Source organism: Salmo salar, chromosome ssa09 (genome assembly GCF_905237065.1).
Source record: "Salmo salar chromosome ssa09, Ssal_v3.1, whole genome shotgun sequence".
Taxonomy (NCBI): domain Eukaryota; kingdom Metazoa; phylum Chordata; class Actinopteri; order Salmoniformes; family Salmonidae; genus Salmo; species Salmo salar.
In genome coordinates, this window is record NC_059450.1 from 66,677,669 (window position 1) to 66,694,276 (window position 16,608).

Consider the following 16,608-nt stretch of genomic DNA (forward strand, 5'->3'; position numbering starts at 1 on the left):
TTTGGGATGAGTTGGAGCGCAGATTGATGGAAAAGCAGCCATTTTTAAAATGAATATTTAACCTTTATTTATTAGGCAAGTCAGCAAATTCTTATTTTCAATGACGGCCTACACCGGCCAAACCTGGATGACGCTGGGCCAATTGTGCGCCGCCCTATGGGACTCCCAATCACAGCCGGTTGTGACACAGCCTGGAATCAAACCAGGGTGTGTGTAGTGATGCCTCTGGCATTGAGATGCAGTGCCTTAGACCGCTGTGCCACTCAGGACCCCGTGGGACCTCCATCAAGTCTGTTGGAAAATCATTCCAGGTGAAGCTGGTTGAGAGAATGCCAAGAGTGTGCAAAGATGTCATCAAGGCAAGGGGTGGGTACTTTGAAGAATTTCAAATATAAAATATATTTAGATTTGTTTAACACTTTTTTTGGTTACTACATGATTCCATATGTGTTATTTCATAATGTTGATATATTCACTATTATTCTACAATGTAGAAAATAGTAAAAAGAAAGAAAAACTCTTGAATGAGTAGGTGTGTCCAAACTTTTGACCGGTACCATATGTGTTATTCAATGTGTTTCTATTGGCTAATAATAGGCCAAATTCAATGTTTCATCAAATCATTGTTCTAGATTTATTTTTTAGACCTACAGTCAAGGGTCCTAAAAGGGTCCTAAATCAAAGAAAAAGGGTCCTAAATCAAAGAACTAAATGATCCACGGTATAACAACATCTTAGTAGACCCCTCCATTCCCAAAAAAGTATTACATTGTTTAGTAATAATATTGATATACTACTGTGGATGTTACTATCATTGTAATACACTGTATGCTCTATTTAATGCGCATCACGGATGTTCAGCTTTACAGAGTGATGGTTGAAATTTAAAGGCAATGTTCCTGCATTAGCAGAGGCTGCATTCACAGTAAATGCTTCATATGGCGGCTCAATCGGAAATTAACTTTACATTTATTTTGCGGAATCTGTAATCCTTCGCCTATACAGATTGAATAGAGTCATAAATAAATGAATACTACAATTTGTCCATTACTACCATAAACAATAACCCCATCCTCTGATTGGACAGAAGCAGGTTCCAATCCCAGACTATAGAACCCCTGGGGCCTCGGGCCGTATGCATTTCCTACTCAGACATGTCATAGGCTATAAAGATAACGACACACCTGTGAATACAATTTGCTTTGTCACATTGTCACAGTACCAAAAGCTTGAGGGAATCACTAACTATTAAACACTCAGACTCCAACTCTCTAACCTTACTCCAAAAGATGAGAAAATCAGTGAACCTCACACTGAAATATGTGCTCTTTTTTTGACAGTGCAGAGGTTGTGCAACACATGGTTTTGATGGGCCAACATCATATTTCCAAAGCTCCTCGAGCATCAGTCCTTCCCAGGAAACATGGCTGGCTAGGTTGAACTTTTGTACGGGTGATTTACATACCTTCTCAACTGTGCAGAGTTGGCGGAGGGCTCCGATGTCATCTCGGGCTGAGGCCCAAAGCACTTCCTGCGCTAGATGACTTACAGTCCCCCGTCAGTCCTGAGTGCCGTTTTACTGTTATCACCCCCCCCCCTCGCTACCTCCCCAGCCCAAAAAAGCCAGGCCTGCGGTGTCACCATGACATCAACACACACACAAGAAATGGTCTAATACTTCAACATTTCGGAATGCAGATGTATGGTGTTGTGGAGTGTCATAATGTCACCTAATTCACTCAGCTCAAACCCCGAAACAAAACACACCTGTACACAATCTATTAGAACTATGATTAAAATGATTGCGTTCTGTACTATGAAAACTATGGCTATCTAATTTGATAGCCTAGGTCGATTGTTCCCTCTTGTTAACACCCATCCAGTCCTTTCAGATCAGCAAGGTTGAAGTGATTAGATGATAGGAAAAGAGGCTTCCAGAAAGTATTGAGGTGCACCATGGCGGTCATTTGAATAGGGGTCAGGCTTTGGCCTCTTTGTGGAAGCTTTCTCTTCCCCTCCTTCCCCCTTCTAGCAGATGCATTACTTAGTCCCTATGTGTTGCTCGCCAAATCACCCAGAAACACTACAACATCCTCCTCTTTCAGAGTGTGACCGCACAACCTTCAAGTATCAACAGCCTAGCGCCGATTGAGAAGCTTTTTTACATGAAATCTTTACAGAGGAAACCCTGGTCATGTATTATGGAGCACTCTCATTCAAATATGTCAAACCCGTTAATGGCTTCTCTACGATACGAACCACTTGTTATGGGATGGTGGCCATGTTTTATATAGCCTGGGCTGCTCAGCTTCCGCCCTCACTTGGCAGAGTCGAGATGTGTTTTGGCTCTGGTACCGGAGGCTTACAGGAGAAGGACTCTGGGTTCTGGGAGATGGCTTTCTGGTTTTCTATGGACGTGCACTAGAAGGCTTTGGGTGAAGGCTCTTACTAACAAGCACTGTACAGTCGTGGCCAAAAGTTTTGAGAATGACACAAATATTCATTTTCACAAAGTCTGCTGCCTCAGTTTGTATGATGGCAATTTGCATATACTCCAGAATGTTATGAAGAGTGATCAGATGAATTGCAATTAATTGCAAAGTCCCTCTTTGCCATGCAAATGAACTGAATCCCCAAAAAACATTTCCACTGCATTTCAGCCCTGCCACAAAAGGACCAGCTGACATCATGTCAGTGATTCTCTCGTTAACACAGGTGTGAGTGTTGATGAGGACAAGGCTGGAGATCACTCTGTTATGCTGATTGAGTTCGAATAACAGACTGGAAGCTTCAAATGGAGGGTGGTGCTTGGAATCATTGCTCTTCCTATGTCATCCATGGTTACCTGCAAGAAAACACATGCCGTCATCATTGCTTTGCACAAAAAGGGCTTCACAGGCAAGGATATTGCTGCCAGTAAGATTGCACCTAAATCAACCGTTTATCGGATCATCAAGAACTTCAAGGAGAGCGGTTCAATTGTTGTGAAGAAGGCTTCAGGGCACACAAGAAAGTCAGCAAGCGCCAGGACCGTCTCCTAAAGTTGATTCAGCTGCGGGACCGGGGCACCATCAGTACAGAGCTTGCTCAGGAATGGCAGCAGGCAGGTGTGAGTGCATCTGCATGCACAGTGAGGCGAAGACTTTTGGAGGATGGCCTGGTGTCAAGAAGGGCAGCAAAGAAGCCACTTCTCTCCAGGAAAAACATCAGGGACAGACTGATATTCTGCAAAAGGTACAGGTATTGGACTGCTGAGGACTGGGGTAAAGTCATTTTTGCTGATGAATCCCTTTTCCGATTGTTTGGGGCATCTGGAAAAAAGCTTATCCGGAGAAGACAAGGTGAGAGCTACCATCAGTCCTGTGTCATGCCAACAGTAAAGCATCCTGAGACCATTCTTGTGTAGGCTTGCTTCTCAGCCAAGGGAGTGGGCTCACTCACAATTTTGCCTAAGAACACAGCCATGAATAAAGAATGGTACCAACACATCCTCCGAGAGCAACTGCTCCCAACCATCCAGGAACAGTTTGGTGACGAACAATGCCTTTTCCAGCATGATGGAGCACCATTGTGTTTACTTGATAGCTACCTACACAAATAGCTAGCTAGAACAAAGTGTTAATAAGATTAAAATTCATTAAAAAGATTTAAGAGCAATACAAATAAGGCAAAAGTGATAACTAAGTGGCTTGGGGAACAAAACATCGATATTTTGGGTCCATGGCCAGGAAACTCCCCAGACCTTAATCCCATTGAGAACTTGTGGTCAATCCTCAAGAGGCGGGTGGACAAACAAAACCCCACAAATTCTGACAAACTCCAAGCATTGATTATGCAAGAATGGGCTGCCATCAGTCAGGATGTGGCCCAGAAGTTAATTGACAGCATGCCAAGGGCGGATTGCAGAGGTCTTGAAAAAGAACGGTCAACACTGCAAATATTGACTCTTTGCATCAACTTCATGTAATTGTCAATAAAAGCCTTTGACACTTATGAAATACTTGTAATTATACTTCAGTATTCCATTGTAACATCTGACAAAAATATCTAAAGACACTGAGGCAGCAGACTTTGTGAAAATTAATATTTGTGTCATTCTCAAAACTTTTGGCCATGACTGTATACCAACAACAAAGAGTCATCAAAACTCATCAAGAAACTGCTGACTACCAAAGTAGGGTTAATTACTCACAACCTGTGTCTGAGAAAGCTAATGGTGTCTAATCGGCATTGCCGTTTGCAGCCTCGGATGCTAAGTCTCTTAGACAACTTATGTTGTGATCCTCCTACGTGCTTGAAAGATTGGAAGCAGACTTCCTATTAAGGGGCTGCAGACTTGATAAAGACCTCTGCTGGTCTACTCTAATTGCATCAAAAAGAGCTATCGGGAAGAGTTAAGGGCAGCTATCTCAGGAAACAGCCACACCCTACGACCTCTGAGGAAGCCTGTGCACAGTGCACACAGTATCAAACGGGTATGCATACACACAAACCCATTAACTCTTGTAAACATGCACGCTAGCGTGCACAATACAATTATCTTATGTGTTCTCTGTGCAGTGCCTTGAAGTGATGAAGTCACTTTGTACAGTTTAGTACACATAAGAGTCAACCTCCAGGCTTGCAACCATCGAGATTATCTTTTTTCCTGATGTTATGCTATCATTTATAGAGGGAGGAATTGTTGCTCTTACTCAGACTTTGAATGATTGATTCAGATATGCACCGGTCAATATGTCATCTGAGAAGCCCAGTTCGAGGATTTGAGAGCCAAGATTTTCATCATAAAATGTGGTCTTTGGAGGCTATTGCGCACATATCTCCCATAGACTGAGTGTTGGCTAGGACTAGCATCCAAAAGGTTGAAGCTTTTGAAGGATGAGCTTGTATGGAAAGTTTCTTATTAAGCTAGGAGTACTTGGTTTGATTCCTGTTGCCCCCTGCTATGTGAGGGAATAGATTATGGTAGATTTGTAGATAAGCCACTCTTAAGCAAAATGAACTCCAATGCAGAACCTAGAACATCAACAATACAAGACAGTTTTCAAGCCAAATGTATTCTTTATTAGTCTGTTTCTGTACAAAAAGCACTGGATCACAGAAAAAAACATGCATCTATTTACAGCATGGTCAAAGACAGAAAAGGAAAAGCGGGGGAGATACCCCCCTTTTGTATTTTAAAGACATTAATTAAACATTGTGCTTTGATAGAGTATACTTTGATGGTACATTTCATATTTGACAAAGATGCAGTACCTCTCCCCTTTTCTTATTGAATTAAACATTGAGAAAGTACACTTCACAATTTAAAAAACCTCTGCAGAAAACCAGGGCAGCAAAAAGCAAGCTTTCTACAACTATAACAAACAAAAAAATATTTTGCAAGCTATATTTTGAAAACTCAGTATAGGGATGGAATGGATACATGGGGGTGAAGGGGAGGATAGTGAGAAGTCAGCCAAGATTTAACTCGAAGAGAAAACTTGTGTTTTCATTGAAAATGGGTTTAGAAGTCCATAATATTGAATTCAGATGACATTCTATGAGCTGGCCTTGAATCTCGTAATTGAAAAATGGCTCTCTCAAAGTGGTGCAACAGATTTTCCCTTCAGTTTTTTTTTCTTCACAAGCCCACATTATGACTACATGTTGATGCCACCCGATGATAGCTGATTTATGTCAATCACTGCACAGAATTTGCATAAAATCAAAGGTTTAATCAGGCGCATCATTGATTTTTGTGACCTATTGTCCACTATCATTATGTTACACAGGCTATGTGGAAATTTGGAGGATGTATCGTCCAACATATCCTAGTTTAAACTACATCCACTGCAGCTCAAATGATTATTCAAAACCATCAAATGAATGACAGTTGTAACTAATTCTTAGACATCTATGTATTTCTACTGTGTTTTGTAACTTTCCCCAAGGCGTTGCTGTAAATGAGAACGTATTCTCAGTCAACTCACCTGGTAAAATGAGGAAGAAATAAATCTGCAACAGCATAACTCCATTTTTTTTAAATTCTAAGACCACACTTCAATTAGAGTATCAAAATAATGAAAATGCATTGTATTGGAGCATGTTCTATCGTAAGGCATCAATTATGTCTTGTGTTCTTTTACGGTTCAAAACCATTCCACTGAAATGTGGAGCGATAGCTTGCATTACAGGAAATACAAATTGCATAAGTACATGATACAGATTGTATGCAACGACAATAACACCACCAACAACACTAACATCAATGGAAGGTTCCTTGAGATCGGTGAACCCTACACTTGAGTGGTCCCTCTACAGCAGTTATTGGAGGGTGTACTTGAGTTTCAACTTCGCTGCTGATTCAGGCATGTGTATTACATTCCTTATCACCAAAAAACAAGGAATAGGCTTGGGTCCGTAGTTAAGATGGGAAAGGAGTTGAATTCTAACCAAGGAACAAAAAATGGATACACCTAAAATTTTAAGTAAGGAGTATGGAGGATTACGATGGAAGAGTTTTTGAAATAGAGAAATTCACATGAAAACAATGACAAAAATGTGAATCGAAGAATGGCTAAAAAAAACAAAAAAAACATCTTGGTGCATATTTGTACTAGCCTTTTCCTTTTTGATATTTTTTTTCTTGCTTGCTAAGAAGATGCATTGCTCTTGTAAGTGCCCCAACTAAAATAGTGCATTAAGAAATAACCATGATAATACACATTTCACAATAATACACAAAGGACAAGGAGAACTGGCGAAAACACAAATGCTGTATACAAAAAAAGTTAAATATAGTATCGGAAAACCATTTTTATACAAAAGTGGTGGGGCGTATATCCTGCTTTAAAAGACAGGGTGACCATGTCATGTTTGACTTTTTTAGTTTTTACAAAAGGGTTGTTCCTCTCCTTGTGTCACTCTTTTTACAATATCTAAAAGGTATTAAGACATCAAATGTGTTTACATATATATTTAAGACTATCATTCAGGCCTAAATCACAAAAGGAATCCGAAAACATACTTTATAAATACATACAAAATAAGCACAATCAGAAGAATAACAAGAAATCTGGTACCTAAATGTGATTAAAACTGCTGCAAGCATTTCTGGTTAAAATCTACCAATCAACACACCCGGAAATATATCTATTGTACTATGTTTCAAAAATGGTAGACATCTAAAACCCTTTAACCTCAAAACCTCGGGCTGTTAGTACAACATTTGCTATTTGCTCCTTGGCAGAATGTGTGCCAACCCTTTCGTTAGATTAGAAAATTACTGCATTTTCCTTCAGATATGATAAACGTACATTATTAAAAGCTATGGTACACAAATGAAAACGCTAAAAGACTATGACATTAGATATCAGTTGTCTTTTTGAAGAGGATTTTTTATAGACATTGTGGGGGATTCTCATTGAAACTCCCATCGATTTTGAGTCTGACAATTGACAGAGTGTTGGATATTCATGGCTTCTGCACTTTTTCCATAGTTGACAGTTTTGAACTGTAGGCCTTAAGACTCTACCTGCTCACAGTGGTTATATGACTGACAATGAACTAGGTTCATTAGAAGATCCAGTCAAAATAGTTTTTCAGACATGCAAATTAACATTGTAGGACGCAGGACAATGCTTACACGACAAGGAGTAACTACCTGCCTTTATAAACCACAGTTTATTATTCACATTGCTATATTTTCAGATTAGTTAACCCTTCATACATATCTATGTGGGAATGCTACCTGTTGGGCAAGGAATGGCTTACAAGTCCCAAAATGCAAAACACAGAAAGTGACGATGAAGTCAACTACTGAACCAACACAAAGATAATCTAGCGTAATTTTACGGGTTTCCGGTTACTTGGATTTTCTTTGTTGTGCTGTTCTGTTTCCAGGAGAGAAGAGGCTTGATGGTCCTGTTTTGGAGGTTGATGAGATTTAAGCTGATGTTGTAGAGATTCTGTGAGCTAGTGGAGATGTGGTCAATCTGGCAGAAGGCCCTCTTCACATAGGTGGGACTATTAGACCTGCCATGGCTGAAAGACAGACACGCTGGTTACCTAATAAAGTGGGGAGACGTTTTGTATCCATAACACATTTTGCATCGATAAAACGGTAATATAATGTTGTAAGGATACATATCCCATAGAAAATCATTACACACCCTCTTAAATGAAAAGCCGTGTGTTGAGGTAATTATGATATGCATATGGATTTGCTGCAAAACCTAAGAATGACAAAATTATATTTTTCAAATATAATAACTTTTCCAGTCATGTTACATTGACTTATAATCAGTCACTCTATGTCAACAAAGATTCTCAGCCAAATTATTTGATTGTGATGAATGTTTTGAAAAGTCACTCAGATTCCAAAATCTACTTTACCAAGAGCCAGAAGTTATGGATCAACTTTGACCTTCAATCCACTACTACCTCAGGCCACATCATTATGTCATGTGAATTCTAGCATTACAGGGTCTCCATGACAACGCCCTTTCTAACAATAACCCAGGCAGAAGTGGGCGGGTCTGAGAGGCAGGAGAGGGGTGGGATGCTCACCCTGTAGGCTGCTGCCATTGGTGGTGGTGCAGGTGGGGGGCGGGGAGGTCTGTGGCCGCACGACAGGGGCGAAGGCGCTCTTCTGTTTGACTGCAGAGATCATATGGACAGGAGAGAATGAATAAGGGCCTATGGGTCCACCGGAGAACAGAGGGATGGAGGAGGAGGAGGAGTAGGAGGAGGAGGAGGGGGAGGTGGTAGATCCTAACGGAGAAGACAGACAGACAGAGGTTGGTGAGTGAGTGGACTGAGATGAACTGTAACAGTAAGGGCATGCATGGGGGCTGAGGAATGGATGCCTGCCTGAAGAAGGGTCAAGGTCTTGAGTAACAAGCCCGGAGTAAAAGGTGCACAATATTTGCAAAGTTGATCCATAACTTGAAGGCCCATTTTAGACTTGACACAACAATACCTTGTTCTTGAGGATAGCAGCAACCTCCATCCATGTTCACAACAAAAAAGAATTGTGTGTATTTGTGTACAGTATGTGTAGAATGTTCATGTATGAAATGCTGACTGTGATAATAAAGCAATTTTATTATAATCACAGTGTATTTGATACCCCATTCTCCCCCATAATGGCTTGGTTAGTCTCTGTAGTTATTGCATATTTTACCAAAATAAATATGATTCCAGTAAAGTATGAACCCCTGAAGCAGCTTATAGTCCCATATCTCACAAATTCTAAACGGAACTCTAAAATGGATGGCAAAATGCAAACTATGTGCATCCCTACATGTGAATAGTGATTTTGTTTCATCTGCCTTGAACTATTGACTTATACTTGCTCTGTAACATCACAGTTGAGATTTTTTGTTACTAATCCAACTTAATGGGTTTGACCCAAAGCATGAATGATACTATGAGGGTGTTAGAATGTTAGTAGCGGTAAGTAATGAAGGAGATGGAACAAGGTATAGGCAAAGCAGATGAAGACTTTTACAATGCATGGTACAGACAGACAAACCCAAACCTTTCTTTTCAGTAGACAACACATAACCTTCCACATCAAATGCCAGAACAAAACCTACTTTCAGTTTAGTATCCCGAATCTACAACCACTGAGACGCTGGCATTGTTTTGTCTGCCATGCTCTAAACATGTCTCTGGGAGACTTTAATCTTTGATGCTGTAGCCGAAACAATAAGCAATTCAAAAAGTCACAGTGGGTGACAATCAGAGTTCTAAAACACCTGTAACCTCAGAGTGGAATCGTGACTCTAAGCATGTTAATTAGAAGGAAGGATCAGGGACAGAGACACCGAAGGGTTCTAGCACTGAGGGAGAGAGGAGGAATCCCTGTGATGTCATCTACGCGATGTGTGTGTGAGGAATTCCAATGCAGATCTTACAGCAGGTGTCCTCAACACCAGTCCTCCAGAATGGCAGTGGACGCAGGAATGTTCTGTTTCTTTGCCTCTACTGAATTGATCAATACTAAATTGGTGCCAGACAACACACTTGGTGCCCCAGGTCTGAGCCAATCACTGTGTAAACAGGAAGTAGGAGATAACTAGCAGTCACTGCATCCCTCCTGGACTGAATCAGAGTACTACTGTCCTAATGAAACCGTGTGTTGCTATCCCACCACATATATAACTACCCAAATGACACCCCCCCCTCCACGGAATGTGACATGCCTTGAGACCTGACGCATTGAGATGCAATCAGATATATTAATGATCATTGAGACCAAATAAGGCTGTACTTACTTGCGTAGGGGGAGTTGGCAGCGGAGCCGTTGAGGAAGCTGGGTGAGCCTGGCACCCCCAGGTTGGTCATGCCCGCTCCGTAGCCGTTCATGGTGGATGTGATGGTGTTATAGTTGGACTGCTGGGGCGTGGAGCTGGGGACGTAGCCACGGGGCGATACGCTGTTGGAGTTACGGGAGTAACCTGGACGAAAGGAGAAAATGCTATAGTTAATCCAATGGCATCAGCACAGTGCAATTTGAACAACATCACATTTGTATTCCATTGACTAACTCCAAAAGCATGGACCTGATTTTTACGATTCTAATATTGAGTATTCAGATTTGCATTGCTCACCTCCAGAACTAAAACCACCTGAGGCAGCATTTCCCCTCTCCCTTACTTGTTTGAGCACAATTCCCTTTACACTTCAAATCAGAACAAGGGTTAATAAATATTATGTCAAAAGTGATCATTCGATTTGGTAAGAGTAGGGCCTTTCAAAATGGAACCATAGTGTGAAGTTTTCATGTTTCCCCAATGAATTGAAGAGTTGAATCGGACACGGTGTGGCTTTTGAAAGGGATTGTCCCTGCTGCCGCTCCCTGCACTGTTGTTCCTGACATGTGTTTCCCATTGCCTGCACTCTTCCTGATCCCAGGGTAGCGCTCCATCAATTGCTCTCCTGCTGGGAATTGCGTTGGCTCAAACCAGGAAGTGGGAAGAGAGAAAGAGAGAAAAGAGAAGAAGAGTGAGGGAGAGAAAGGGAAGGGAAAGGGAGAGAGAGAGAGAGAGAGAGAGAGAGAGAAGGAAAGAAGTATGGAGAGGAAGTGAGAGCACACTGTGCCTTTCTCTCTGGTCTCTAAGCCCCCAGATGGGTAGGAGCCCTAGTGCCTCGTGAAGGCAAGAGGGCTATAACGAAGGGAGAACGGGTATTCAATACATCCTAGATGAGGGCCAATCAACTCCGGGCTGGGGGTGGTAGAGGGGGGAGAGAGAGAGTTAAGGCAACTCCACTCCACTGTTGGGGGGAGAGATGAAGGACAGGCCTAGCCTAGGGGGAGCAGTCAGTAACCCTATCCAGCTATCGCGGACAGACTCTGGAGGTCAACGAGACCGAGACTCGCCACAAGGGCCGGGTAGTACCCCTACTCGCTCCAGAGGAAACTGTCAACGTGAAGTAAAACAAGTGGAGTGGATGCAAGTTTGAAGACAAATGCCAGAGGAGGAATGATATAATCCATTTTTGCACACAACGTGATGTAAAGCAGATCCATAACGCTCGTCTGGAATTGTTTCAGTAAATTGCATAGCTCGTTCCTTTCATAAAGCTTGGCGTATGAGCCACCCTCTATATTAATATTTTAATCATAGTATGTCATTTCTAGGAGCACAAAGAGGCGTTACAGTAGGTGGGAAAAAGTCTGATTCTGGGTTGTAATGTTCCAATGATTATGGACACACACTATGAAATTCTGTATTTTCACGATGGCTGCAGTCCTGTTCCCATGACTTCATAGATTACTGTAGGTGTTCGCTCGTAGGTTGATGTGAAAAGCAGACAAGGGGAGGGCGGGAGGAAGGGAGGAACTACGCTTGAGGTGTCAGGGGAGAGAAAACAGCTCAAGATATCTCTCGCATTTCCTCTTTCTGCCTGTATCCTCAGGTCCGACGTGAGCCAGTCTGTTCATCACACGTTCAGACCTATTTACTGTGCATCAGTCACAGAGCTGCTTTGTCAAAGGAAACAGCCCTCTCTAGGATAGTGGCGTGTGTGTGTGTGTGTGTGTGTGTTTGTGTGCATGAATGCATACATGCCTGCGTGTGTGGAGGGCTTTGCATTATAATATATGCATCATAACATGCTTACACATTTTTGGAATTGTATAAATAGTGAATTCACACTTGCAACAATGGTGTCAAGCATGCACTGAAAAAAGAGACACACACTCACACTCTGCTCCCTGAAATCTTGACCGAGCTGCTGTCTTCAGTGTCTAAACTCTGGTTGTTTTATTCATGCCACTTCGTCTGCATTTTTTAACTCATTAGCACCTCCCCTTCTCATACACCCCTTCTCTACCACACACACACAGCCTTTCTCTACCGCACACACACACACACACACACAGTGTTGTATAACTATCCTTGTGGGAACACACAATTCAGTCCCATTCAGAATCCTATTTTCACTCTCCCCTAAACCTTAACCTAATTCTAAACCTAACACTAATTCAAACCCTTACCCTAAACCCCCTAGAAATAGCATTTGACCTTGCATGTGGGGACTAACAAAATGTCCCCTGTTGGTCCCAACAAGTATAGTTAAACACGTCCACGCTCACACACTCACAGAGGGATACATACAAAAAAACACACAGAGAGATACATACAAAGGCATACACACATTTCACTGAGCGTATATACGCACAAATGGCCACACCTGGTGTATATGGCTGCTAAAAGCAGCTAAAGTATTGCTAAAGGATAGCCATGAAGCTTATATTAAAGAGAAACATAGGACGAGCATATCTACAGGGGACACCAATACACAGAGAAGGTGTGAGAAGATTAGAGGGTGAAGGGTGAGGGTCGTGGAGTGAGGGGTCATAGTGGGGGGTTGTGACACTCACCCTGGTCCCCCTGCGAGGCCTCGGAGATGTTGACGGCCAGCTGGCTGCTGAAGGAGTTGACTCCCATCATGCCGGAGTGAGCGGCCGAGCCGCTGAGCGAAGGCAGCTGGTTGTGGCTGCGGGGGACGCTGTACAGGGCCTCGGTCAGGTCAGCTGCCCGCTTCAGAATGATCTCCTGATGGGAAGGAGGGACAGGGAGAGGGGGAAGGTGGAGAGATTTGTGAGTTTAGAGATTTTATGTGTAGTGTTGAGTATTTTTTTTGACCAGAAATGAACCTGATCATATATTTTATTTGGGCCATGTTACTCTTTATTTCCTCTTAGTCAGTACATTTAGCCTACTTCTGCCATCTAGACACTACATAGGTAGTTATCCTGGCCTCCCAGGTCCTTGTGACCTGGCTGTTCTTGAAATATAAAATGGGATGTTAATTTAATCTGTGATTAATCAAAGAAAATAAAAACGCTTAACGCGTTTTAGAGTCGCAAAAAAGGAAAAACTTAAATAAATGCCAGGGGTATGTTTAAAAGGATGAGAGCCAATAAAAATCTATATGATTACATACCTGGTTATTGTGGGGCATTCCGTACAGGGCTTCTACTAAGTCTGCTGATCGCTTTAACAGCACTTCCTGAAATGACATCACATCACATGTTACTGTATACTACAATTAATTTGAATAAAAACATAGTATGATACCGAGTTACATGAAAGATTCCACACTCATTACAATTTCAGAATCCTGGAACTTGTTGATGGTTGATAGTAAAAATCTGAAGAAACATTTTACTGCTCGTATAAACCTAGAACATTAAAACCTAAAACACGTAAGCGGTAAAACAATCTGGGATGTTTTGGTTTTGTGAGTGTAAATCATTCCATTGTACTGTGGCTCTGTTTGAAAGTTATAAATAGGTTGCTGAAAGAGTCGGACCTGGATTTTGGGAGTTGGGGTCGTAAAATGGGGAAAGCATTCAAATGTAATCATTGTTTTACAGAGTACAAATCAGAGATTAGCTTTAATGGCAAGGCCTATGTGTGATAAACAGCCCAGAGAAAGCAGCTGTCTGCATCTCATTTCCCCTCTCCCATTCTCTCACACACACACACACACTCACCCAGTCAGCACTTAGACGTCTCAAGTATTGGGCCCAACCACTCCCTTCTCAACCTCTAATGTCTCTGCTTGCAGGTTTTTTTTTTGTTAGAGCACACATTTTGTCACGGCACCACATAGTAACAAATTGTCATGATCAGAGGGCATCATTACCAGGCCTCTAATCAAAATGGCTGCCGATGTACCCTGGAGGGAGTGGGGGAAGGGGGAAGGAAGAAGCCTGAGGTGGTGGGAACCCATTAACACTTTCAGACCGCCTTCAGTGCTTCCGATCCGCCACTTCAGACCCCAGCTTATTAGAGCCACATTGCATCTGTTTATTGAATTTCCCCTGCCTAATTCACCCCTCCCTCCTGCTCTCTCTCCCACCATCATCCCTCCATCCCCACCTCCTCCATTGCCCCCGGGCTGTTTTCCCACCACCCAGAGGAGGAAGTGTCCAATCTCTCCCCGGCAGCCCAGTGGGTCGCCGTGGCGATGGCTCTTAATAACAATAACAGGCCTGATAAATAGATAAATAGGGTCTGCCGGAGGAGGCGTCGCTGACAATCGCCGGGGCTAAATTGGGGGACAAACACTCACACATTCACACAAGGTCCTGTGCCTTTTCACTGGAGGAATGAGAGAGGAGAGGAGAGGAGAGGAGAGGAGAGGAGAGGAGAGGAGAGGAGAGGAGAGGAGAGGAGAGGAGAGGAGAGGAGAGGAGAGGAGAGGAGAGGGGGATGGGACGTCATAACGTGAGAGTGGAAAGGAGATGTGAAGTGAAGAGGACAGAGAAGAGGAGTGAGTGAGGTCGGGAGGGCTGGGTTGGTTGTTGTTTCCAGGGCTCTGTGGATGAGAGCTGGTGTTGTGGGAGCCTCTGCTGGAGGTCTCTGGGGTATTACAACGAGGAGGGGCCTCTGTCTGCTTTTCTGTAGCATGATTGGTTCCTACAACACATCTAGACTTTTCCTTGTGTTGTAAAAAAAAAAAAAAAAAAAGTTGAACTTGACCGAAACGCTGTCAAAGGAAATGTGCAGTGCTGTGGTGAACATGTATCTGGGAAAAACTTTTTTTCTTATCGTTTAATCATTTAACTATTCCCTCACTGTTGGCCCTGTGTTCAGTGTTTGACAGGGAAAGAGTGCACGAGGACGCTCTTTCTTTTCTGTCCCCCATTTCCCACGACAAAATATGACCTCAGGAAAAATGATTCAGTCGAATCAGCCTGAGGAAAAACCATCTGCCCAGATGGGCAAGCGTACTGAGTTGAGTTACAGTGAGGAAGGGGTGTGTGCGTTTTTCTTAACTTCATGTATTCTCTCCTGAATATATGCTTGAAAGGAAATTAGATTCCCTTGTTTTATTAACATATTGGTTTAGTTTTTTTTTACCATGTTCACATTTATTTTTAGAAAGAGCATGTGTGTGTGTGTGTGTGTGTATTGGTGTGTTTGTGTGTGTGTGTGTGTGTGTGTGTGTGTGTGTGTGTGTGTGTGTGTGTGTGTGTGTGTGTGTGTGTGTGTGTGTGTGTGTGTGTGTGTGTGTGTGTGTGTGTGTGTGTGTGTGTGTGTGTGTGTGTATGGGTGTGTGTATGTCTGGGCGTTTGTGCGTGTTTACAGACGTACGATCTTAATTTGAGCCAGCTTGTTACAGCACAAAATAATCCTGCAGCAACAGGAAAGGTATATCTTATGTGGATTATAAATTATGGACATTTTTTGTAGGGCTTGATACATTTTTCACAAGGGCAAAAAATTTAAATGACAAACTTTAGAAGCCTTTTTAAACCTAAAAAACACAAAAGTTTGCATTTACAGGAAAACTCGCATCAACAAAAGAGTGATCAAATTATGTTTCACATCTATCTGAGATCCACCGTGCCAGTGTGCCCTTCCTTTGTGCCTCTCCTTAGTGGGCATGCCGACCCACCTGCCTACCCCCACACTCCTACTGACCCCACAGCTATCCTGCAGGCACAAAGTCACACAGACCCACACACACCGCTACCCCCACTGCAACCAAGCAATATAGCTCCCGTCACTCTCGATCCCACCCCTAGTCCCTACGCCCAAACCCCTATCCACTGAGAGAGGGCACAATCTGTCACACCCTGGCACTGCCAACATATCCACCCCTGTGAGGAGTGTCTCAGACCCCTCCTCTCCTCCTCTCCTCTCATCCTATCCCCTCTCATCCTCTCTCCTCCCCTCTGGCATGCGCTCGCTTCATTAATCTCCATTATAAAACAGAAGTTAGTTAATGTCTCTGAGGCTTGGCGGCTGCAACACCCTGCCTGCCATAGGGAACTTTGGCAACCCCTTCCCGCCCTGCCGCCTCAAACACATACAAATACGCACGGACACACACATACACAAACATACACATACGCAAACACTTACACACGCAGCAATATACAAACACATACACACAAGCACATGCACTCACAAACATTCGCACGCCCACACTCCTGCCTCTACACACTGGTGTGTGTGTGTATGTTTGCCACAGTCGATCGTCTCTTCTTGTATTTTCATTAGGCAATGACAAACACGACAGCCTTTCTCAAGTTAATGACGCCTTCGAGGCCTTACTGCTTGCTGGTGCTACTCTGTTTGTGTGTGTTTTTGTGTGTTC

At 42.9% G+C, this 16,608-nt stretch overlaps 1 protein-coding gene across 8 annotated transcripts in view; it reads right to left on the minus strand.

Annotated features, from left to right (window-relative positions):
• Positions 1 to 5,041: 5,041 nt before the first annotated feature.
• LOC106611650 (transcription factor COE3) overlaps positions 5,042 to 16,608 on the minus strand; it is a 96,339-nt gene continuing 84,772 nt past the window's right edge. For 2 of the 8 annotated variants that reach the window (XM_014212078.2, XM_014212077.2), the window contains exons 12-17: positions 13,441 to 13,506; positions 12,875 to 13,049; positions 10,263 to 10,445; positions 8,551 to 8,754; positions 8,154 to 8,216; positions 5,042 to 8,025 (exon numbers count right to left, since the gene is read on the minus strand). In XM_014212078.2, the coding sequence (XP_014067553.1) occupies positions 8,158 to 8,216; positions 8,551 to 8,754; positions 10,263 to 10,445; positions 12,875 to 13,049; positions 13,441 to 13,506 (687 nt within the window). In that variant the 3' untranslated portion in view covers positions 5,042 to 8,025; positions 8,154 to 8,157. The remainder of the gene's footprint in view (positions 8,026 to 8,153; positions 8,217 to 8,550; positions 8,755 to 10,262; positions 10,446 to 12,874; positions 13,050 to 13,440; positions 13,507 to 16,608) is intronic. The other 6 variants (XM_014212084.2, XM_014212079.2, XM_014212085.2 and 3 more) reach the window with 4 other exon arrangements.